Source organism: Diceros bicornis, chromosome 26, assembly GCF_020826845.1.
Source record: "Diceros bicornis minor isolate mBicDic1 chromosome 26, mDicBic1.mat.cur, whole genome shotgun sequence".
Taxonomy (NCBI): Eukaryota; Metazoa; Chordata; class Mammalia; order Perissodactyla; family Rhinocerotidae; genus Diceros; species Diceros bicornis.
In genome coordinates this window covers 35,714,906-35,739,858 of record NC_080765.1, presented here as the reverse complement: position 1 = coordinate 35,739,858, position 24,953 = coordinate 35,714,906, and the positions used below count along the sequence as shown (strand labels likewise).

Here is a 24,953-nt window from a genome sequence, read left to right as displayed (position 1 = left end):
TAACACTGCTGGGGTTGTTGCTACATTCATAATGTAAGAAACTACCAAATTCAGTTCAAGGCTAGGAAAAAATACAGACATGAGCTCCCCCCACCGCCAAGTTCAGACTCTATCAATGGCGGGAGGAAAGCATGGACTAGATTACGAAGCTCTGTACTTGAAGCACGTTTACAAAGGCTGACGGGAATGACCCAGTAGAGAAGGGAAAATAAAATAATTCAGGAGAGAAGGGTAACTGGAGGAGCCAGTGCTGACAGAGAGACAGGGACTAGCCTTTGACAGGTGCAGGGACTCCTCTTCACTGCAAGGGAGAGAAGCAAAAAGGCTGGGTCCAGACTGGGGGGAGGTCTGTGGATCTGGTGGTGAGAACAAGAAGTGGCTCTTCTCTGATGGCTTCTATTTTCATTGAGAAGCATGGTCATCAGCTGGGGCGGGAGGTTTGGAGAAAGAGGCGGTTAAAAGCAGACATCTTAGATAGTTGGAAAGGGAATTTCTAAGTCAGAAATGTAGGATTTTTGAGCACGACTAAGTGCTTATTTGAAGCTCGTGGTGATGAATTTAAAGTGACAAATTAGCTCAGGTGTGTCATGTTTTCCAGCAATATTCGGAGGATGCTCAAAAACAGAGAAGGTGGATGGTCCAATCCAACCAGGGTTGGGACTTTGCTAGGCAAGTGCAATGCAGGGAGAGAGGTAAAAGAAAGGATAATGATGGACCATGTGGATAAGGAAGGAAGTCAAGACAAGAGGGCACAAGGTAACCACTAGTGAAAAAGCAATGGAGGTCAACAGATTGCTCAAATGAGGCACTAGAGTACGTGAATGAGAGGGACAAGAGGTAATGCTCTCAATGAGAAATGTTGGAGGTGGGTGCAGTTACTGGTGACAAGACCCATGATGCTACCATGGGAGGAGATGGCTGAGGAGAGGTGAAGCAAAGACTGCTGACCACGTGGTCAAGGAGCAGATAAGACAGAGCATATGCTGGTCATCCCTGTGGATGCTGAAGTCACCCAGAATGAGGAGAGAGGTAGAGTGGGGAGAAAGAGAATGAGCCAAGCCAAGGTTGTTGGTGAATGCCATGCCCATGAAGTCAGCAGAAAGAGGGATGGCACAGCTAGGCAACAGCCCTGAGAAGAACTGTGGCTCCTGAGAAGAGGGAATTCAAGTGGTTTGAAAGTGGCATGAGGAACAAGGTTATCTACCACTGCCTGGCTGGAGATATACAAAGAGAGGTAAATCTACCTGTGTTAGAGAGGGTTGCAGGGGGAACGGTAACAAGAGGAGTCACAGGGCTCCATTTCAGACAAGGAAGTCAAAGGCACTTCCAAAAAGACTGCCGGGAAAGGGTCTGGCATTCAGGGAGCCAGAGTGGCAAGATTTGATAAGGAAGAGAAGTGAAGGTCTAGATCAGATTTAGATAGCATCAACAACAGAGTGAGGATAAGAGTCTTAGTAAAAGTAGATGGCCTAGGAGTCCTGATCAGTTGTGACTAAAATATTCCAAGGTCTGACTATAAAACAATGATAATAAATAAACATAATAACCAGTAAACGAAACAAATAACATAATAAACAATAAAACAAGTAGTTCCTTCAAAATATTTTTGTACTTATTCCAATATAGTGTTCTAACTACATTTGGAACTTGTATTCTATAATGGCTTTCAGAGTCAAGTATGAGCCAAAGGAAAAAACTATTTTATAACACCTAAATTGTGTTACCCAGCTGGCTCACCCACTATGTTAAGCAGTTTTGGCTCCAAAACTTTTTTTAGTATTTCCAAAAAACAAAAGCATCAATAGAAATTAAGATGCAGCACCACTGAAGCAATTAAAAAAACAATACGGCATGCGTTCTAAAGGCCTCGCTAGATCATGCTGGGGGGAAGTGAATTTATTTGAAGTCTATGTTGTAGTACTTTTGTTGAGAAAAATCTCCTTCCTTAACTCACTTAATAATTACACATTTACTATGGGAAAAGAATACAATCTACGAGAATAATTAAATTAAAAGTAGTTATTGACCTTATGGCAGAAGGCGCTGACTACTGCTGGGAAACCAGAGGCTTTCCCAAACACTTTTCGGAAAATAAATGAATGGAGGAAGCAAAACCACTCTGGTGTGCTCTAACGTCCAGTACTCACTCACTGAATATTTGATGGTCATCTCCCTAACACAGTACCACGCTATGCCCTGGAGATATGGAATGAGACACAGTCTCTTTCCTCAGGATGCTCACCAGCCCATCACAGCAGCAAGGTAGCCATCGTGACTGTGCAGTCTATGGAGACTTTTTTCCTCCCATGAGAAACCATCTCCAATTATAAAACAAATGCCAATTGGAAAAGGGAGTTTTGCATTACAGCATTACTGGAATATGGCCACTTTTTAATGTACTATACCAGACCACTTGTCTCACTGAAGGAAAACAGGGAAGCGCTCCCCATGGGTGGTCTGTTAGGCGACTAAGCCACGTCAGTGGTAGAATAAACTGCACTCAATAAATCAGGAGTCTGAGAGGCCTCATTACAGCTAAATGGAGTAGCATCTACTCTCCTGTTCAGTTCATGGTTGACTAGGCTTAAAAAAAAAAAAGGCACAATAAAAGAGTTATTAAAAACTCTAAGGCTGCACATGATGTACTGGAAATCCAAGATCCTATCTCAGATAGCAGGCACAAAAAGATAATTCTCAACCAAATCCAGATTTACAAGCTCTAAGGATAAGTCACACATAACCTTACCATTGCGAAAAACTTTATTAAAATCAAATCCTTGGCTTGCTAGAAAGTCAATGCTTGAGCTCTGAAACAAGAGTAAAGAGAAGGCACATTTCAGGGATGTTAGTGGCAGGTATGTAAACAGACACAGAGAAGTAACTCAGGGGAGTAAACAAAGACAACCAGGCAGGGAAGCAACATACCAAAGGTCAGAAGACAGGATTTCTACTCCAAGGCTGCCAAATAATCCATTAATGTACTTAAACTACCTGGGCTCTTCTCCTTTATAGCTTATAAAACAAATATCCCTTGTTTCACAGTATTTAAGAAAATTTTACTTGGTGAACATATATTCTCCCAAAAGGCAGAAAACTCCTGATCGCTGTACTGACTAGGAGATTATAAACAGAAATAAAATATATTTATATTATCTCACCCCAGGTTCAAGTTGAAGGTAGCTCACATGTACAGGCTGTAAGACATCAACATCCACTTCAAATGAGGCTCTAAAAACCCAAAATCTTAAGTGGATGTTCTTTACATTCAAGAGCAAAATACAGAAAAGTTCCCAGTAACAAGCCTTATTAAACAAACATATCTCAAACCTAGGGTGAGTTGAAACAGGTAAGAAAATTTAAAGTATTAGGTAAATAATATTACACATGGTGCACAAGAATGGCAAAATCACAAAGTTCTTAAACTGACTGCAGAATAGAAAACATTACTGTAGCTACTCTTGGTTTAAGTCAGAACATGAGAAGGCGACACACCTGAATCATTTTAATCTGGCCCCTCATAGAACTACCTTTCCTGAAATGTACTTTGACATGATACCTCACTCTAGATGGAGGGACATTGTACCAGTCCCACTAGATTCATTCGGTATTCGCTTTAGAGATATGGTTGAAGGCAAGGTTTTCTACATTAAGGATTTCTTTACTGAACTTGTCCTGAGCCCTGGTTTGTTTTGATCCTATGGACCACAGAATTGATAGTGTGTGTCCCCCTTTTGGTAGGAAGCTCAGAGACAAAGAGTTGAAACTTTCTTTGGCACAAATTCTGCATTCTAATCATACCATAGCGATCAGATTCTCATTTTTCTTTTCTTCCATTTTTTCATTTATTTTTTTAACCTTATGTAAAAAGGTAAACACTGAATATATCTTTATTAGCCAACAAATTCTTTTAAAAATATGGTGGGATATAAAAAGGCAATCTTACCACAGACACACACACACAAACTTGGGTACATGTACATCATTTTCCATCATGTCCCGGTTTTCTATGGTTTAAAACAAGCAACTCTTTTTATCCTGTTTTTTTGTGTGTGTGTGAGGAAGACTAGCCCTGAGCTAACATCCATTACCAATCCTCCTCTTTTTGCTGAAGAAGATTGGCCCTGGGCTAACATCCGTGTCCATCTTCTTCTACTTTATATGGGACACTGCCACAGCATGGCTTGATGAGCAGTGTGTCGGTTCATGCCCAGGATGTGAGCCTGCAAACAGCAGGCTACAGCAGCGGAGAGCGTGCATTTAACCACTACACCACCAGGTCGGCCCCTTTATCCCGTTTTGAACCAAGATCCAATGTCTTCTGACTTGGGCCACAAGCCTCCTTTCTTTTTTATTTTACTTTATTTTTGTTTCATGAGGAAGATCAGCCCTGAGCTAACATCCATGCCAATCCTTCCTCTTTTTGCTGAGGAAGACTGGCCCTGAGCTAACATCTGTGCCCATCTTCCTCCACTTTATGTGGGACACTGCCACGGCATGGCCTGACAAGCGGTGCATCGGTGCGCGCCCAGGATCCGAACCCGGGCCGCCAACAGCAGAGTACGAGCACTTAACCGCTATGCCACGGGGCCGGCCCCCACAAGCCTCCTTTCTGTCTACCACGCCTGAGTATTCTTATACTTTTGCCCACCTAAATATTCCATCCCTGACAGGGGCACTGAAAGATGAATTATGGAAAGGCATTTTTGTTTCTCTTGTCACTACATTCCAAAAAATCCTAACTTCCTTCTCTTTAAAAATCCAGAATCAAAGATTCGTCTATTCCCTTTTTTTTTTTTTTTGTGAGGAAGATTGGCCCTGAGCTAACATCTGCCAATCCTCCTCTTTTTCCTGAGGAAGACTGGCCCTGGGCTAACATCCATGCCCATCTTCCTCCACTTTATATGGGACGCCGCCACAGCATGGCTTGACAAGCAGTGCGTTGGAGCACGCCCAGGATGTGAACCAGCGAACCCCAGGCCGCTGCAGCGGAGCGCGCGCACTTAACCGCTTTGGCCACCGGGCCGGCCCCCCATCCATTCCCTTTTTGAAGCTATATATTTTTCACTCAAATGACACCCTTTACCCTTTAGGTTGCACAACGATGTAAATGTACTTAATGCTACTGAACTTAAAACCACTTAAAATAGTAAGTTTTATATTATGTATTTTTTACCATAATTAAAAAAAAAAACCCTTTGAACTAACAAGATCTACTTGTGGTTTACTATCCACTGCCTTTGATTTGTCCTAAATGTACCATTTTCAGGATTCAAGAGATGAGCACAGCAATTTGAGGCATGCATCAAAATCTTAAACGCATATGCCCTATGAGCCAGTAATTCCCCTTCCAGGAAATCTATCCTATAAAAATATTCCTACATATACACCAAGATATACTGCACATGGATGGTGACTATAGCATTGTTTAAAACAGGGAACCATTGGAAGGCTTCTAAATTCTAATTTAAAAAATTACACATATCCATACTATGAAATATGAAGATGTGTTGAGTGGAAAATGCAAGTTATATAAAATATGAATATTAGGATTTTGTCTATATTAAAGAAAAAAGCTAGAACTAGGGGCCAGCCCGGTGGTGCAAGCTGTTAAGTGTGTGCACTCTGCTGTGGCAGCCCGGGGTTCGCCGGTTCGGATCCTGGGCGCGCACCGACGCACCACTTGTCAAGCCATGCTACGGCGGCGTCCCATAGAAAGTGGAGGAAGATGGGCACGGATGTTAGCCCGGAGCCAGTCTTCCTCAGCAAAAAAAAAAGAGGAGGATTGGTAGATGTTAGCACAGGGCCGATCTTCCTCACACACACAAAAAAGCTAGAACTAGAACTGCATGAAGTGTTCCAGGGGTAAGCACAGAATGGCTTTGTACAGTGAGTAGAGTTCTTCTGATCTGTCTCCAATACATTTCGTGGAATAGCCATACTATATCGCTCTTTTAGAACAGAGCATCATCCCTAAGGTGTCTCATTGCCACTGTCTGCTTTTATTTGATTAACACCTGGCTAAAGCTGTGGAACCCACTGTAAGTAAGTGTCTTCTCCTGGAACTGCTGGAAAACTATTTCCACACAAATGTCACATAAATATTAACTATGGTTTATTTGCTAATTTAAGAAAACAGCTTACAAGACGAAAATTACCTTCACCTTTTCTCTTCAGCCCCAGGCATACAATTAACTCTTAATTTCATTTGTTTATATCCTGCCTTATTACAGAAAGAATTTGACATGACTCAGTCACTCAGAAGCCTACCCTCCAGGCTTTCTTAACTGCATTACCACTTTCAAGCAGGAGAAGGGAAAGATGGGAAGACTCAAATGAACTGACGTTGCTATTGGGAGAGAAGCCAGGGCACAAAATTGTAAGGGAGAAAAGATTAACAGTCATTGTTAATCACATATCCATACACTATATCATTTATTCACATTCTCCTTATCCATTACAACAATTTACAAGAGGGCAGAAAGGGGAAACTGATATTACTGAGTGTCTACCTGGTCAGCCACAACTCTAAAGCGATGTCCTAATGGGGACTCTCCCTGGATCCTTACCTTGGCTCATAAAATAAGCCCTCTCCTCCTCAGGAGGAAACAGTGGTCTTTTTCCACCCCTCTTTCTTAAATGGTGAGCTTGGGAAAAGGAACTGAGCATATGTAATTAGCCCCTTTTGGGTTCTCTCTTTTTGTACAGGATACACATACTCTGCTCTTCCAGAAAATAAAGCTCTACCGTTGGGGATGGGTGCAAGGAGACAGGGTAGGAAGCAGCCTGCAGGTCCTGATCTGTAGGTTCACTTCAGGGGTAAGATATTAAAAATCCCAAATAGAGCCACATTATGAAGCCATGTCTCCAATTCAGCTTTACGAATAATAAAGCTAATGTTCTGATTTCCATCTGTCTGTCTCTTGCATCTTACTCCTTAATTCATTCTGAAGTAACGGGGGAGATAAGAGTGTCATTAATTTACAACTCTAAAACTAAAGGTCAGAGAGGTGAAATGATTTGCCCAAAGCCCAATGTTAGTGGTAGAACCAAATTTTAAAGACAATTCTGATTCCACAATTTCATGCTGCCTCATCAGCAACTCATAACAGAAAAAAACTCAATGATACTACTAACCTGACAAACAAATTTGACATCTGGTGAGGATCTATTGAAGGGTTTCGGGAAAACATAGAAGTTAAATGACTTTGTTATATACCTGGGAAAAATAAGATAAAAGGAGACTTAGGGGATTACACTATGCCACGACAATAGAATTCCCACCACTTGTTAAAACAACCTACTTTGAATCTGTGTAGTCATACTTAAAAGTGCAAAGGCCAAACTGAAACAGCAAAAAGTCCATGGAATGCTGGAAAAGGGAAATAAAACATCTGTCAAAACAGTGCTGTATATTCGATGTGAGCAATAGTATTCTCAATCAGGTGGGCTTTCTGATTACTCAACTTGACTTTGGCAGAATACTTCCGATTAGAACAGATTACAGATTATGTATCAGAAGCATTATTAGTTTATATACATTTCTTAATATTTTTCCCAATTAAGCACCTATCCATCATCCAGAGCATCATATTAGGCCTATTTCCAAATGATTAAAATAACCACATCATACTTCCTATAAATCAAATTAACATTGAAAATACTAAACCTTACCCAACATGTTTTCCAGCAAACAATTATTTTTGCTGTTGTTTTAAATATCACTAAAATATCAATTCACTGCTGGGTTGAGAAGTTATTGTGCAAGTTTAATATTTCTCTATAATTCAACATAAGGAGGACCTACGTGAAAAAAAAAAAAAAAGATTTTCTAGCACATCCACTTACTTTTTTAAGCTTCTGATACCTTTCTTCCGGAGTGTCAAAACCATTTGTTAAGGCAGAGACTGAAGGTCCATCACTGATTCCTAGATTTTAAGAAATAAAAGTTTTTAACTTGTTAATAAATTATAAAGTAAAAAATGTCAGTCAACTAGTCAATGGCTCTATAATTTCATATTCTTATGAATTAAGATTAACTGGAAGCACTGCTTCACTTTTTTCAAAATTAGTATTCATTTCACTGACTACCAAGCTAAACTCTATAATAATGAATTTAGAGATGTGAATGTTTCAATGTGAGAATGGGTAGTTCCAGTGTCTAAAAGAGGTTTCAAAACACAGTAATGATTTAAGAAAGCTATCTCTACGATTCAATAAGTTTTGCTGCTTTCAAAAGATTAAGGCATAATCAGACATCAACAAACCCTGAAGTATGTTACTGTTAGAGTATCGGTCTTGGCCAACAGTTTGGAGTAACATCTATACAACAAGGGTTATTTTCAAGGTCAAGAGAAAATTATTTCTGGTGGAAACTCTTAGCTTCCAGGGGAACTGATTCCAACTAGAAACTGCATGCTTAATTAAAGCCAAGGATCCCTATTTACCTCCAGCATGGACTCCTTTAGAAAGAGCTGAACAGTTTTCTAAACATGTAAAATCAGATAGCGGAAGTGGATATCTATACCAAAGGGAGCCAACTGTTCATACTGACTTCAATAATTGAAAAATTAGTCTTTGATCCAAAGAAAAAATCCGTGCAATTTTAAGTGTAGGTAAAGTATTACACACACATACACACTCACAACAAGGTAGGCAATGAACACTTCCACTAATGCATAAAAGAATACCCTCATTTACCCACAAAAACCTGACCCTAAAGTTAGTCACAAAGGACAAATATTGTATGATTCCACTTACAAGAAGTGCTAGAGCAGTCAAATTCATAGACGCAGAAATAGTGGTTGCCAGAGGCAGAGGAGAAGAAGGAATTGAGAGTTATTGTTCAATGGGTACAAAGTTTGGGAAGATGAAAAAGTTCTGAAGATGGATGGTGGAGATGGCTGCACAACACTGTGAATGTACTTAGTGCTGCTGAACTGTAAAACTACTTAAAAATGGTTATGTATATTTTACCACACACACAAGCCTGACCCTAACCCATGTACATGTCAGTTTTAAGCAGCACCAAAACCATGATCTCTACCTCCAACTCTCAGAGCTCAAACAATCAGAAATCCACCTCATCCCTTCCGTGCTTTTGAAACGTTTACAAGGAAACGCTGAGACTCATGCAACTCGCCTAAGGCTACAAACAGGCAGGAGCGGCCAGCACGCAGAAGTCAGGGGCGGGGGACCGGAGCCTTGGCTATGCATTGCCGGGCGCTGGCCTCGAGCTTACAAGCGAAGGATACCTGAAAACTCCCCATCGATGGCGAAGAAGTCGGCCTCCTCTATGGCCTGGTACACTTTGTGAAGATTACTCTTAAAATCTGCGGAGAAACCGAGAAGAGGCTCAGAACCGGTGGCCCGGCTTCCTGCCTGCAGGCTCCTAAGGGGAGAGGGAAGGAGGGCCAAGGAGCATCTAAGGCCTCGGGCCGGAGTACAAGTCCTGGAGGGAAGCATGGAACCGAAAGTCCCCGAGGGGTGCACGGGCTAGACGGGGACAAGCCCCGAGGGTGCACCGGCCAAAGAGGGACAAGGCCCCGGGGGGTGCCCGGGAAGGAGGAGGACAAGTCCCTAGGGGTGCACGGGCCAGAGAGGAACAAGGCCCCAGGAGGCGCCCACGATTAAGGGGGACAAACCCCTGACGGGCTGCTTCAGCCCCAGGCCCTGCCAAGCAGACCGGCCGTGGTCTGGGCCTAGCAGGCCGGCTGAGGGAGGCCGCGAGGACGCGGGGAGGTGCACGTTGGACACGCACTGCTCCTGATTATCTCCATTCTGCAGAGTGGCCGCAGCCCCCCGTCCCGCCCGAGGCAGCCTCCGCCGTTCTACTCGTGGAGCTCCGCGGCGACCGCAGAGGCAGCAGCTGCGGGGACCCCAGCGGCGACTTCCGGAAACAGCGCGCGCCGGCGAGCGTCACGTGCGCCTGCGTCACGGCGGGGGCGGGGCCCCGGCTGGGCTCCTCTCACTCCTTCCAGGAACAGAGGAGGGGCGTGGCTACCGAAGTCCCCAAGGCGTGGCCTAACTTGACATCCAGTTGATGGACACATATTTCCTGGGTTCCTATTAGGTGCCAGGCTCTCTGAAAGGCGTAGGGATACAATGATAAACAAAAAAAGACAAGGTCTCTGCCCCACTGGAGCTTAATTTGGGGGAAGAGGAGCAAGTCAGATAGGAAACTTGCCACTCGGAAACACGATAGTCGCTATGAAGAGAAAGAGCAGGGTGCTGCAATAAGAATAATGGGAGGGAAGGTTACTTAGAGAGGTGACAGAGAAAGCAGAGCTGAGACCTTTACTGCACTAGCCACTGGGAATACTAAAGCAAGCAGCACAGATAAAGTCTTGCCTATCGGCGTTTTACTTTGGTTTGGTATTTGCCATTGAACCCCAGAGCCTACCACGACACATCAATAAACATGGGTTCAGTGAATGAATAACCTTGGTCTTTCACAAAAGCCTACTATGAAGCTGGCTAGAAGATCTGTTTTCAAAGGCTAGTTCTGCCATTTATTAGGTCTGGAACATATTCAACCTTCTTAAAGCTCAATTTCCTCATCCACTAAAAAGGGTTGAGATCAGTGGTGATAATGTATGTGAACTTTAAGGCCCTGTATAAATATATGTAAGAAATGATCAGAGTTTTGACTTGCTGTCACATTTCCCTGCATTCGTATCTCTGAGGTTTGAGAGAAATACTGAGTACAAACCAGTTTAACCATTTTCCTCCCAAAAGGAAATATTAAGTACTCTGAAGAACAAATAAGAGTCTAGCCATATTTTCCCCACCAGGTCCCACAACAAGTCCATTTTCCATGCCTCATTCAATGGAAATTTATATATAGGAAATTATGCCCACTATCCCTAGTATGAGGCAGCAGCAAGTGAATGTCAATTCTAGAGTTCAGATCGAATGGGAAGGGCAAATACCAATAGGACAAGTAGTCAAACCTCAAGCTTGACATGTCTCTCTGCCTTCTTCTTTCAGCTAAAAAAGTCCTAAATGGAAAGTACTAGCCACATATGGCCACTTAAATTTAAAGTAATTTAAATTAAACAAATATCAAAACTCACTACAAAACTACAGTAATCAAAACAGTGTGGTACTGGCATAAAGACATACAGACCAATGAAAGAGAATAGAAAGCCCCAAAATAAACCCTCAAATATACGGTCAAATGATTTGCAACAAGGATGCCAAGATCATTCAAGAGGAAAAGGATACACTTTCCAACAAACGGTGCTGGGAAAACTGGATATCCATATGCAAAAGAATGAAGTTGAGGGCCCAGCCTGGTGGTGCAGTGGTTAAGTTCGAGAGTTTCGCTTCGGCAGCCCAGTGTTCATGGTTTGGATCCTGGGCGCCAACCTACTCCTACTCACTGCTCATCAAGCCATGCTGAGGCTGCGTCCCATACAGAAGAGTTACAACTCTACAACTATAATATACAACTATACAACTATGTACCGGGGCTTTGGGGAGGAAAAAGAGAAAAAAGGAAAAGAGAAAGATTGGCAACACATGTTAGCACAGGGCCAGGCTTCCTCAAAAAAAAAAAAAAAAAGAATGAAGTTGAACCCTTACCTAACACCATATAAAACAATTCAAAATAGATCAAACACCTAAATGTAAGAGCTAAAACTATAAGACTATTAGAAGAAAACACAGGGCAAAACCTTCATGACATTGGATTTGGCAATGATTTTTTGGCTAGGACACGAAAAGCACAGGTAACAAAAGAAAAAATAGATGAATTGACCTACATCAAAATTAAAAACAATTGTATATCAAAAGACACTATCAGCAAGGTGAAAAGGCAATCCACTGAATGGGAGAAAATATTAGCACATCATATATCTGCTAAAGGTTTAACATTCATAATATATAAAAAAACTCCTACAACTCAACAACTCAAAAACAAACAATCCAATTAAAAAATGGACAAAACTTGAATAAATATTTCTCCAAAGGAGATATACAAATAGCCAAAAAGCACATGAAAAGATGCTCAACATCACTAATGCAAATCAAACCCACAATGAGAAACCATTTCACACCCATTAAGTGAGAAATTGGAATTTTGTGTCCTGCTGGTGGGAATGTAAAATCAGGCAGCCACTATGGAAAACTGTACGGTGCTTCTTAAAAAATTAAAAACAGGGGCCAGCCTGGTGGCGTAGTGGTTAAATCTGCAAACTCTGCTTCAGCGGCCAGTGGTTCAAGGGTTTGGATCCCTGGCACAGACCAACACGCTGCTCATTGAGCCATGCTATGGCGGCGTCCCACATACAAAGTAGAGGAAGGTTGGCACAGATGTTAGCTTAGTGACAATCTCCCTCAAGCAAAAGGAGGAAGATTGGCAACAGATGTTAGCTCAGGGCCAGTGTGCCTCACACACACACACACACACACACACACACACACGAAAATTAAAAATAGAATTATATGATGCAGCAATTCCACTTTTGGGCATACATCCAAAAGAAATGAAAGCAGAGGTTTAAACAGGTATTTGCACACCCATGTTCACAGCAGCATTATTCACAATAGCCAAAAGGTGGAAACAATCCAAGTGTCATTAACAGATGAATGGATAAACAAAACATGATATATACATACAATGGAACATTATTCAGCCTTGAAAAGGAAAATGAAACTTGAGGACATTATGCTAAATGAAATAAGCCAGTCATAACAAGACAAATACTGTATGATTCTACTTATATGTGGTACCTAGAGTAGTCAAATTCATAGAAACAAAAAGCAGAACCGTGGTTACCAGAGGCTTGGAGAAGGGATCTCGGGGAGTTGTTTGAATAGGTATGGAATTTCAGTTTGGGAAGATGAAAAAGTCCTGGAAATGGATGATGATGATGATGGTTGCAGAACAATGTGGATATACTTAATGCCACTGAACTAGGCACTTAAAAATGGTTAAAATGGTAAATTTTACATTATGTATCTTTTACCACAATTTAAAAAAAATATACTGATACCTATTGCCAGATTATCCTCCAGAAACTGACTTCACACACTCCCCCCATTAGCACAGGCCATTACCAATCTTTTTACTCTTTGCCAATTTGATAGACAGGAAAAAAAAAAATGTTGTCCCAAATGATCAATTTAACAATCTCCAGGCCAGCGATTTAAAACACATAATCAGCATGAATTTTCAACGGATCAAGACGCTGAGAGAAAAAAACGCGGTGATAAAAAAGTCATTTTAATCCCGATTCTTCTTACTGCAAACGGAACTTGAGCCATGGTCCTTTGATGTTCTGCATAAAATGTGAAGGCAAAAAAAATTTGTGGCGAGTAGTACAGTGCTGTCTTGTAACAACATTTTAATTTCTGGACAAAGCTGTCTCCTCCAGACAGAAACACACGCCCCGCTGGAGCAAAGCCAAGCACCCGCCTCACCCTCCGGGGGTAACGCCCCGGCCCAAGGTGTGTCCACGCAAAGGAAGGGGCGGGGCCGGCGGTACTACGCATGCGCCAAAGTCCGCGGCCGGGGAGTGGCCGCTCTAGGCGGCCGGGAGGTCGCGGGGTTGAGGGGCTTGGGAAACGAATGCGGCCTCTCCTCTATGGTCGCGGGCAGTGGGAACCCTCCTCCGCAGTCCGTCCTAGGTGTTTCTTCCGGAAGTGAAGGGGCCAACTCCTCCTGTACTTCCGCAGGGGTTCAAGAGGGTGCCAGACGGCCAGGTCAGCCCGGGGGTGAGCGGAGTGGTGAGCAGCGGCGCGGCGGGGGATGGCGAGCGGGTGGCCCGGGCTCGATGTCGGGGCCTGGTGTGGAGGACGGGCGTGGGGGACGAAGTCGGAAGAGGTGCGCGGGGCTCTCGTCAGCCAGGCCCGGGTCCTGAGCATCCGCAGTCTTGGCATCCGGGCGTGGACCCCGCGCTTGGCCAGCTTCCCCATCCCGTCTCGAGAGCCCCACATCCCGCTCGGCCTGTCGCTGGGCCTCGCCTGTGAGCCCTCGGGGATCAGAGTCAGAGCCTGTGGCTCCAGGGTCTCTACAGGGCGAGAGGGAGGAGGCGTCGCTTCCACACCCCCTGGAGGGGGACGACGGGGCGCCTCCCCAGGGCGCCTACCGCAGCCTGCGACAACGCGTCCAGAATTGATTAGGCCCCCGATAGACGCCGGGCTGGGCTTCAGGTCTACTTAGCGAGGCACGTGCCTGCCTCAAAGCGGAGCGATGGCTCCCGTTTTAAAATAGGGTTAGGAGGCGCAGAAAAGGAAAAGTGAAACCCCGGAGTCGCACTGGGATTAAGCTCCCGATAGACGTCAGGCTGGGCTTCAGGTCTCCTTAGCGAGGCACGTTCTTGCCTCAAAGCGGAGCGATGGCTCCCGTCTTAAAATGGGGTAACGGACGCGCAGAAAAGGGAAAGTGAAACCCCAAAGTCAACAGTGGGGTTGGGCTCCGAACTCACGGCTTAGAAAACTGAACTGGAGCAAAAGAGAGTTTTCGTTTAGGAAAAAAAGGCAAATGAGAGTTAGGCTGTGGGTCTAACTGGGGATCTTTGGCGGAACAGGAGGCGGCCCTGTCACTGCCCGAGGCGGCTGCCCCCCCAGCTTTGCTGGAGAGGAGAAAATGAGAGCCCAGGCGCTGTCATGCGGTCAACTGTCGCCGTTGGGTCCTCCCCGCCGGCGCCCATTGGCCGGTCCTTTGGGGGTGGTCATGATGTCGCGCTCTGAAAGGCCAATAGGAAGGAGCTGTACTCTCTTTCCCCGGGCACACCCCAGAGCCGGCACGGAGTGCACGTGCGGGTTGGGTTGTTTTGTTTGTTCTTGTCACGGCTGGTGTGTAAACAGCCAAGCCGGGTGTTTGAGGTGCTCTGCGTTTCCCTGCCTGTCTCCATAAACTTGATGGAAAAACTGCTGCTCCAGGGCAGTTCTTTTGTGTGTAAGCTCCAGGGCTTGGCTTACTACGTACACTACTTACGTAGCTGGCACTCAGTAAATGCAAATGTAGTAATTCTGTTAATATACCAATCAGCCATACAGTAGACTCTTTGAGTATCTATGGATAGAGTTTGTCATTTAAACCTCCTTCCAAGTAGATATTATTATCCTGAACTTAATATGGGAAATATGAGGCTCAGGGAGGATAAATATGACCTGGGTTCCAAACCTCTCTCATTCCTAAAACCAAACCTCTCTGGGGAAATTATAGTCTAGAAGATGAGGAAACGTACACAAATAAAAGTTATGCCAATGCATAGAGGTGGGAAGGATTAATTTGGGTGTGGAGGGAGTTAGTCATTAAAGACTTTCAAGTGACAGTTGATTTGGGTCTTATCAGTTGGACATTTTTGACCCAGGCATGGTGTGGAGCTGTGTTACAGATGGAGGGAAAAGTGTGATATGGAAAAATGCCCAAGGAGCAGGAAGTAATAATAAGACTAGATTGTAGTGTGTGAGGAGGTGAGCAGTAGGGCATAATCACGATAAGAGTAATAGCTAACACTTATATTGCACTTACTATGTGCCAGCACTATTCTGAGTGCTGTGCATATATTAATTCATTTAATTCTGTCAACAGCCCTATCAGGAAGATACTATTACTGTCCCCATTTTACAGATGAGGAAACTGAGGCACAGAGGTGAAGTGACTTGCCTGAGATCATACAACTAATAATTGGTGGGGCTGAGATTGGAACTCATTCTGGCTCCAGAGTTTGTTTTCTTATTTAAAATGTTGTGTTGATTGCTGGTGGGCCATAAAGATTCTTTTTTTCCTTTTTTTGAGGAAGATTAGCCCTGAGCTAACATCTGTTGCCAATCCTCTTTTTTGCTGAGAAAGACTGGCCCTGGGCTAACATCCGTGCCCATCTTCCTCCACTTTATATGGGATGCCACCACAGCATGGCTTGATAAGCGGTCCATAGGTCCACACCCGGGATCCGAACCTGCGAACCTGGGGCTGCTGAATCAGAGTGCATGAACTTAACTGCTACGCCACTGGGCCAGCCTCCCATAAAGATTCTTAAAGGACAAGCTTACAGCTATGGGTTTTAATTTGTCATAGTCAGGAAGGTTTTGAACAAAGGAAAGGCTTGATCAGACTTTTGCTCGAGGAGGATGATTCGAGCAGTGGAGAGAGGAAGGCAATGAGAGAAGAGGAAACGAGATTAGAAATGTTACTTAAACTTTATTTTGTTGGCACCTTACCCATACCTTGTCTAAAACATATATTTAGGCATATAAGTGTGTGTTTGTATGTCACAGCTGTCTAGTTCCCAAACTTCCATGTGCATAAGAATATCCTGAGGGGCTTGTTTAAAATGTACATTCCTGGGCCAGCCCGGTGGCGCAGTGGGTAAGTGCATGCGCTCGGCTTCCGTGGCCCGGGGTTCACATGTTCGGATCCCGATGCGCACTGATGCACTGCTGGTCAAGCCATGCTGTGGCGGCGTCCTGTATAAAGTAGAGGAAGATGGGCACGGATGTTAGCCCAGGGCCAATCTTCCTCAGCAAAAAAGAAGAGGATTGGCAGATGTTAGCTCAGGGCTGATCTTCCTCACCCAAAAAATAAATAAATAAATAAAATGTACATCCCTGAGTCTATCCCAGATATCCTTATTCAGATTCGCCAAACTTCCCACGTGATTCTGATGGAGGTTCTGAGAAATTCCTGTGATAGGAAGTCAAATATTTGTTGGTTTGATTTTCAACTACAAATATCTAGAGCCCAGCTTTGCGCCAGCTACTCTCAGCTACGGTGACTTGAATTAGAATTCTATTGGCTTGGTTCCCGACCTCAAGGAGCTCAGGATCTGGTTGGAGAGGCAAAGACTACTCCAACAGTAGTATGCAAAAAGTGTAAGAGTGAGCTAAACCTGAAGACAACACGTTAGTTTATAGTATGTGAATCAGAGCAGAATAGTTTAAAAACCGGTGGTTAAGGTATGGGTTGCTGGGAACTACCAGTAGTTTTTGATCACTCTCTGAGTTATTGGACATGTGCAGCATTTAAGACAGGATAAGTCATGGCATGTATGCCACGTAACAGAAGCGAGAGAGGAGAGTCTAGAGAGAGACAGGACACCCTTCTCAGAGTGCTCTCATCTTGCCCAACACCACTCAGGCAGTAAATCACAGCGCCTCACAGTTGAGGCAGCAGGTCAACAGCCAGTGAGGGAGCTACCTTTGCCCTAGTGATTTCTGACCCCATCCCAAAAGAAAATCTATTTGGAGTTGGAAAAACACAAGGTTTTATACTGTCAGAGCCTGTTTCGTAGTCACTAAAAATGCGTGGTCGCTCTTTGGACATTTCATAATGTCTGTAGTATTCTGCCAGTGTTTATAGTGGTGTCCCCAGAGGTGGACCTGAGGTGTCAGAAATAGGGGTGCTCCCAGCCAGCCTCACCTCTATTTCTATTGTGAATGTTTCTGTTTATTTAGTTCATGGAATAGCTTGCTCACCCTAACAACCACAAGCTGGAGTTCATGTTCCAGAATGCAATGTTGTCAAATTCTAGTTTTTCTCTAGTTTGGATTTCTGAGCTGTGTAGTAGCAGGTCAGTGATGTGGCCTAGATGACAAAGGAGCAAATCATTCCTTTGAACTAATAACTTATTTATTACCTTGTTGGGATAATATAGTGTTATGAGAACAGGCTTTAAGTCAGACCATGATTTAAAACCAGGCTCTGTCCTATATGAATTAGGCCTCCATTTTCTCATCTGTAAAATGAAAATGACAGTAATAATTACCCCATAGGATTATTATGTCTTTCACATTATAAGGGCTTAGTAAATATTAGCAATTGTCATTATTCTCTGTTGTCAGGTAATATGTAATGAGAAGAAATAGCCTAATTAGAGGCCCATATAGAGCCAAAATCTTTTTATTTCGGTGAACAACTTTGCTAAGAAATGATTGACATCATATTTTTCAGGCTAGAATCCCAATAAATTAGCCCATCAAAGGATTATTCCTAAAACATTAGGTATGTACTATAATCACAATAAATGTTTTGTTGAATGAAGAAGTAGGACCATAATTATATACCACTGAACAAAGCAGTTTGAAGATTATGATTTCTAAAGAGTTAACAATCATTACATAATGAGATCTTTATAAGCTAAGGTATAAAAATTCTTTTTTTTTTAATAATTTTATTTATTCATTTATTTTTTCCCCCAAAGCCCCAGTAGATAGTTGTATGTCATAGCTGCACATCCTTCTGGTTGCTGTATGTGGGACGCGGCCTCAGCATGGCCAGAGAAGCAGTTCGTCGGTGCGCGCCCGGCATCCGAACCCGGGCTGCCAGCAGCGGAGCGCGCGCACTTAACCGCTAAGCCACGGGGCCGGCCCTATAAAAATTCTTAAACTCAGAATTAATGCATTCTTTTTTTATAAACGCAATAAAAATTATTGTACTAATTGACTTTCTTAAATGCTAGTTGGATGACTAAGGAATCAAAGAGGTAACAGCAGTGCCACCCCCTCCTTCCAGATAGTAGCCCTCTGGACAGTTCCATAGATGAGCACTTGACTGCGTCAGACAGACAACTCTCCTTCTGAGGGAGGAATAGCCAAGTTCATTCTAGGTTCTTTAGTTACTTAGAATTATTAGGAGATTGTTTTTATGTCCCAGCCATTTCTTTTTCTGCATAGATTTTTCAGATAACTATACCCTGTCAGTTAGGTATTTCTTTGGGAAAACTTAGAAAAGGTTATGGTGATAGATATCTTGGAATTGCCCAAGTCATTGGAGACTGTGATAAGTGTTTCCTATCAGTTGTGCCAACAGACCAAACCCATGACAGTTTTAGGAAAGGTCGACTTGTAGAAAAGTTTTTTCATATGTGTGTATTTATGTCATATTTCACATATTAATCCTTTCTAAGATTTTACGCCATTTCTTGACACTGTAATTTTAGAGATGGTGTGTTCCTCAGGAAGTAGCATCTCTCCAGGTGTTTTAAAAGTTACATTGGTGAGATGTTAGAACAAGGTGTTGATTATATGGCATGAGCCTAAGAACGACAACTACTTTAGATTCCACACTTATCTGGATTGGGAAATGTCATCCACCCGGAAGGTGTTGTGGAAGAAGGGACCCCATTTATTGAACACTTCCTGTGTGCCAAAGCTTACATGTGTCGTCCTTAGGCTCATGACAGCCCTGTGAGGTTGGCAGTAGTGACCCCATTCCTTACATATGCTAATGTGAGACTTGGAGGGAATGAGTAATTTGTCCATGATCTCCTGGCTCATAAAGAGAAGAGCTGGGACTCAGACCTGTCTTCTGATTTTAAAACTGAGGTGTATTACACTGCCTCTCAAACCAGGAAGTAAAGAACACCTCCCAAAAATTAAAATAAGTGTCTTAAAGGCCTTGTATGAAATATGTGATTCATAGAAGAGCCCACAAACTCTCACTCTATTCATTTTGAGCTAGTTCTCTGGGGATATGATGACAATAAAGCTGACTTAGAATTTTTAGACTTGGTTCCTGCCCTAAGGTTCATCCAGAGTCTTGCCCACACAGAATCTACTAACAAAGGTTATCTGGCTTCTGCATCTAAAGCAGAGTAGAAGCAGTAACTTTGAAAAATTTTGGAAGACCTCATAGGCAATCACTTTCTCAGCAATGATAAGTAACAGCCTGACAGCAAATCAAAAGACAGGAAAACTATAAGCTGTCAGAACTCCAAAAGCTTACTAGCCTAAGGCTGGTTAACCTGGAAACATCATACACTCATCAGTGGACTGAAGACATCGCCTTACGCGGCAGGTCATGAAAACTCAGGGGTCAGGCAAGTAACAGAAATGAGGAAAACAGGTGAGTGAGGACTAGCAAACTGGAGTGGGCGTGCCCTGTCTGAAGGGGGCACCTGCTGACTTAGTCAGTTGGAGCTGATTCTTGTCACGCAAAATGAGAGCCTGCTCTTGCCAGATCTGAGTTTTTTCAGTAGCAGCCAGGAATCTGGATTTTTATGGAAATCAGATTTTTAAAAATACTGGCACCAGATTCAATAGAAAGAAAGAGAGGAAAGAAGAAGAAGGGGGAGGAGCAAAGAAAGAGAGGGAAAGGTAGAAAGAAGGGCAGAGAGAGAAAGAAACACCATGTGAAAGCAAGCGTGCTTTGCAGGCCAGCTGTTGCCACAGTTGAGTGGGGGCTGCCAATGTTGAGACTGTTCCAGGACACAAAATATGGATGCTCATGGCAAGAAGGCTGCGTCACTGTGGCAAGCTCACCTGGGTTCATTATAACCACCTTAGGAAGCAGAGGGCTGTAGTACGTTAAGAAAGTCTTTATCCCAGTGGATAAACACTAGTTCTGAACCTTATTTGGGTCTTGGTCCCCTTTGAGAGCCTAGTAAGAGCTGAAGATTACCTTCAGGAGAATGCTCTTATGACACGCCCACATGCACAAACACAAGCTCGGTATGTAATTTCAGAGTACGCACAGACCTCCTGAGGTGCCTCTACAGGCGTCAGCTGAAGGCCCAACTTTTCTTCAGAAACCACAGCTCTTCAGAGTGACTCAGTCCACAGAAGTTTTGCTGTACTTTTCAATTCTGTGCTGTTCAACCTGTCATTTTAAACTTGTCTCTGTCTGCAGTTTTGGAGAGTTTTCCAAACTCAGGCATTCTTCCTGTTAATTTTGAATTGGGTGATTAACGCTTGCAATTTGATGTGATGATTAAACATAAACCAAAGTGTATCCATGTGAATGGGGCACTGGAGGTGGGAATGGAATGAGTCTCCTTGCCCCAGTCCTAACCACGTCCCCCCAGTCTTCTCTGAGGCCTTTGAGACAAGAGGAAAAGAACAGGAGGCTACAGGGATGTTCTAACGTGGGCTTACTTGTGAAAGAACTGAGAAGGAGCCCGCGAACCTTCTCACAGCTCCAGCCTGCTGATGCGTGTGCCAAGTTTGTAGAGAACAGCTATAAACCTCCTCAGGAACACTGGGCCTTCTCCTCAAAGAGGCCTTTAATCGTTGCCAGTGCGGGAGGGTGTGTTTACCCAAGCCAGAACACCACAGCTTGGAACTTTAGTGTCTGAGCTAGATTTTATCACTTAAGAGGCACTTTCCTCCTCTAAAAGTACTGCTTTCTTAATGGAGATAACCCAAATACGTACAGACAGAAATAGCAGAAAAAAATCAACTGAATTTGGTTAAGATGTGTATTCTTTCTCTGTTAGCTTTCACTTCTGAATTTATGGTAAAATGAAACTAGCAAAATTCCCAAGACATAAAGTTCCTGCAGTTTATAGTTTGTTAAAGAGAATTATAAAACAAAGTTAGTGGCCACCTCTGCTTTTGAAAATACGACTTATAAAAGACACTTTTGACATCAGCGTGTGATTTGTTTTCTCTCATGAGAAATAAGATCTGGTAAGCTGGGAACTACTGATGCATTCTAGTTTTAAAGGCTAATTTATGAGAAATTAATTTCAATATACATTGTCATTTCTCTGCAAATGACTCTGAAATCCATACACTTGGCCTCATTCTTAACTCTTAACTATAGTTTTGTATCTCCATCTGCTCACTAGGCAGTTCTACTTGGAAGTCTTGTCATCACCTCAAACTCAACTTTTCTAAAATTCAACTTCTTTCCAAGATTGGCTCCACTGGTTTACAGTGACCCATTTCTAGCAGAAGTACTGTTCTTCTTCCCTAGTTCTGAAACCTAGCCAGCATCTTTGATCATTCTTTCTCTCTAGTCGCCAAAGCCCATCAGTTATTTTCTTAAACATCTCTCGGATAGATTGATCGCTTTTTTTGCCACCTTTCATTTCTTTGCCATTTTCACCTTTGCCACCTTAGTCCCAGAAGTAATAATACTCACTTGTCACCTGGCCCAGCCTAGCCCTCCTTCTTGATGAGACTTACCATCCTCAAGCACAGCTTCGCTGATCTCATTGCCTCTGAAACCTTCACGTGCTCCCATCGGCCCCCCCTCTCGTTAACCAGGCACACAAGACCCCGTAGCAGACCTGTAGCTCCTGTATCCCTCACTGCTCCCCGGGAAAACACAGAGCAGTGCCCCAGTCAGGCCCGTCTTGTCTGACCCCTTGCACAGCCCTCGCTGGCAGCCTCGCTGTCTTTCCTCTGACACCGAGTCCAGATGTGATCATGAAGGTAGCGAAAAGACCTGCCCAGTGCCCAGCTAATAGGAGATGCTCAATAAATAGCAGTGGTGCAATTATTCTTTCCTGGGATAATGCTCTGCATGTGGTAGTTGTGTAATCATTATTAGCCAAATAAAGGAACTACTTTATCAAAGTGATTCCTTTCTCCCAAAACCTATACGTATAAGATCTCCCACTTTCTTAGCCATTTGAACAGGCTGCCCAAATGGAAGCACTTGGAAATTTTTTAAATGTTCCTAAACATACAAATAATGAGAAAATATGATTATCAGAAATAATGTAGAATTTGTCATTAAGAACATTTATTTAGACTCTTTCTTCCAAAAAGAATGGTTTTTATTGGGCCTGGACAGAAGTTGCATCCCTCTTTACTATCATCTGCTACTGTGAATAACTACTAATTTAATTATAAATTTTAAAAATTTAGATTTATCTTTTTAGAACTGGATGAGGAATCTATTCTTCTTTAACACTGAGTTTAAAATTTAGTTTTCTTTTCTTTTTTCTTTTTCTTTTTGGTGAGGAAGATAGGCCCTGAGCTAACTTCCGATGCCAGTCCTCCTCTTTTTTTGCTGAGAAGATTGGCCCTGGGCTAAAACATCTGTGCCCGTCTTCCTCTTAGTTGTGTTTATTCTGAGTTGAAAATCTCCCATTGGTGTTAGGCCAAAGGGAATACAGTATATTTTTTTACAATTTCATATATATTTTTACAGTTATTATAACATCATACATTTTCATTAAGAACAACTTGATAAATACAGAAAACCAAAACTGAAACAATCATGACCCTCCCCCACCCAACACACCCATTACTAACACTTCATTGTATTTTCTTCTAGTCTTTGTTTATAGATTTGCTTATTTAAAATATAATGTTACCATGCTTTCTGTAAAATTTTGCACATTATAAAAGGTGATAAAATTCTCTTGCCGCTGAATTTGAAAATCAGGTAAGTTGCTACCATGTATGGTTTACTTACCGTATGCCAGGCTTTGTACTAGGTACTTTACTTGCGTTCTCTGATTTAATTCTTAAAACCTCCCAGTGGGGTAAATACTATTACCACCCCCATTTACACATGAGAAAGCTGAGACTCAAACAAGTTCAGACCTCAAGGCTGGTAAAGGCAGAGGGGGGGTAAGAACCCAGGCCACCCAGCCGTGGAACCTGTGTTCCTAACCACAGTGCCTGCAGAGCACAAAACGTGAGCCCCTCTCTGTGTGACCAGTGTCGGGGATCAGGAGTGATTTCCTTGCTTTCCCCCCAGTGCCCACACTATGCTAATACCAGGAATAGTATGAGGAATCATTTCTTTAGCCCCTATTTACACTATACGCCATCGGAGCCCCTTTCCTTTCGCTGTCTCTAATCCTTACAAGAACCCTTGAAGGTTTTTGGACTGTTGTCACAGTTGAGGAAACAAGGCTCGGAGAGCTCAAGTAACTTATGCAGTCACAGAGCTAGTGAGTTGGAGAGTTGAGATTCTAACTCCGTGGTATTCTCCATCATACTGCGTCTCAATAAGAAAATTTCCTAAGACCCAGATGAGAATGAAAAGAGAATTGTCCTTTGCCATTTGCATATTAGCAACATTAGTGTGTTTTCTGTGGCACCAAATTGTCTGGCTGCAGAGGGCATGCTATGCCTGTTTGGGTTGACTTGGGGGAAAGGAGTATATTGAGCCATGAGGGAGTCGACCTGGGCACAGGGACCTCAGAAAACAAGGCTTTACTCACTTCCTGGTACTGCTCCTGTGGGAGCCTCCGAAATCAAATGTTTATAAAATAAATACCTAATGGGAAGGCAGATTTATTTGGACAAAATGTGTTATTTACATGAAGTACATCTGTTACTGCTGACTGCAGACATTTTACTGGGCCCAGAAGCTGGTTTATTTAAAATCATACACATTGAAAGGACCTTAGAAATTTAATTGAGAAAACTGAGGGCAGAGGAATTATGTTTTCAAAAGAAGTTAGTGAAAGAAAAGGATCTAGAATTCTCCACACATACCGCCCCCCATCCACTGAACTTTCCACTACACTGTTTTGCTTTACCTAATTTTCAAAAGTATGACAAATAGCCAGAAAGCAATTCAGTGATGTTTATCTGGTTTATGGAATGTGAATTTTTAAAATCAAATTTGTACATTTAAAAACCACCTTTAATAGAATGGCCGTAATCTCAAACACCTACTAAACAATTGTCCTATTTCTGTTGCTGTCTTTTTTTCCTAGATTTAATGATGCTCTGCAGCAATTTTCTGAGTCTGAAATTTTCTATGGCTGTGGATCCCAGAATTTGCTAAGCGATGGAGGAATCTCAACACAATGATCTGTCCACAGTGACCCTTGAGAAAGATGAGCCTCTCAAGAGCACCTGCCCTCAGATTTCTGTTAGTGAATTTTCTTGCCACTGCTGTTACGACATCTTGGTTAACCCCACCACCTTGAACTGTGGGCACAGCTTCTGCCGGCACTGCCTAGCTTTATGGTGGGCCTCTTCGAAGAAAACAGAGTGTCCAGAATGCAGAGAAAAATGGGAAGGTTTCCCCAAAGTCAATATTCTCCTCAGGTAATGCTCAGTCCATATTGGTAGCACATACAGCTTGTATGGTATGGTTTCTCTTAATGGGAGGGAGCAGCCGTGTTGAAAAGGCTGGAGGCACAGAGTCGGTCTCCTTGGTGGTCATTCTGGATCTGCTGAAATGTGAGTCAGGGAGCTCAAGGATCTGAAAATCCAGACTCTCTTCCTCATAGGTGACTGTAATTTGTTTATTACTTATTGCAAGTGAAGGAAAGAAGTAAATTCTGGTTATCAGACCATTGCTCGTAATC

General features: G+C 43.0%; 2 protein-coding genes across 8 annotated transcripts in view; one reads left to right on the top strand and one right to left on the bottom strand.

Annotated features, from left to right (window-relative positions):
* The window catches only part of PARN (poly(A)-specific ribonuclease), a 156,693-nt gene extending 146,835 nt beyond the window's left edge, over positions 1-9,858 (bottom strand). For all 3 annotated transcript variants that reach the window (XM_058570015.1, XM_058570016.1, XM_058570017.1), the window contains exons 1-6: positions 9,758-9,858; positions 9,252-9,329; positions 7,846-7,925; positions 7,302-7,369; positions 7,135-7,216; positions 2,747-2,807 (exon numbers count right to left, since the gene is read on the bottom strand). In XM_058570015.1, coding sequence (XP_058425998.1) covers positions 2,747-2,807; positions 7,135-7,216; positions 7,302-7,369; positions 7,846-7,925; positions 9,252-9,329; positions 9,758-9,776 — 388 coding nt within the window. In that variant the 5' untranslated portion in view covers positions 9,777-9,858. The remainder of the gene's footprint in view (positions 1-2,746; positions 2,808-7,134; positions 7,217-7,301; positions 7,370-7,845; positions 7,926-9,251; positions 9,330-9,757) is intronic.
* A 3,759-nt stretch (positions 9,859-13,617) lies between these two features.
* The window catches only part of BFAR (bifunctional apoptosis regulator), a 29,783-nt gene continuing 18,447 nt past the window's right edge, over positions 13,618-24,953 (top strand). Inside the window, exons 1-2 of one of the 5 annotated variants that reach the window (XM_058570010.1) lie at positions 13,618-13,704; positions 24,354-24,690. In XM_058570010.1, coding sequence (XP_058425993.1) covers positions 24,428-24,690 — 263 coding nt within the window. In that variant the 5' untranslated portion in view covers positions 13,618-13,704; positions 24,354-24,427. Of the gene's footprint in view, positions 13,729-16,504; positions 17,951-20,153; positions 20,888-24,353; positions 24,691-24,953 lie in introns of those variants that run through there. The other 4 variants (XM_058570009.1, XM_058570013.1, XM_058570012.1 and 1 more) reach the window with 4 other exon arrangements.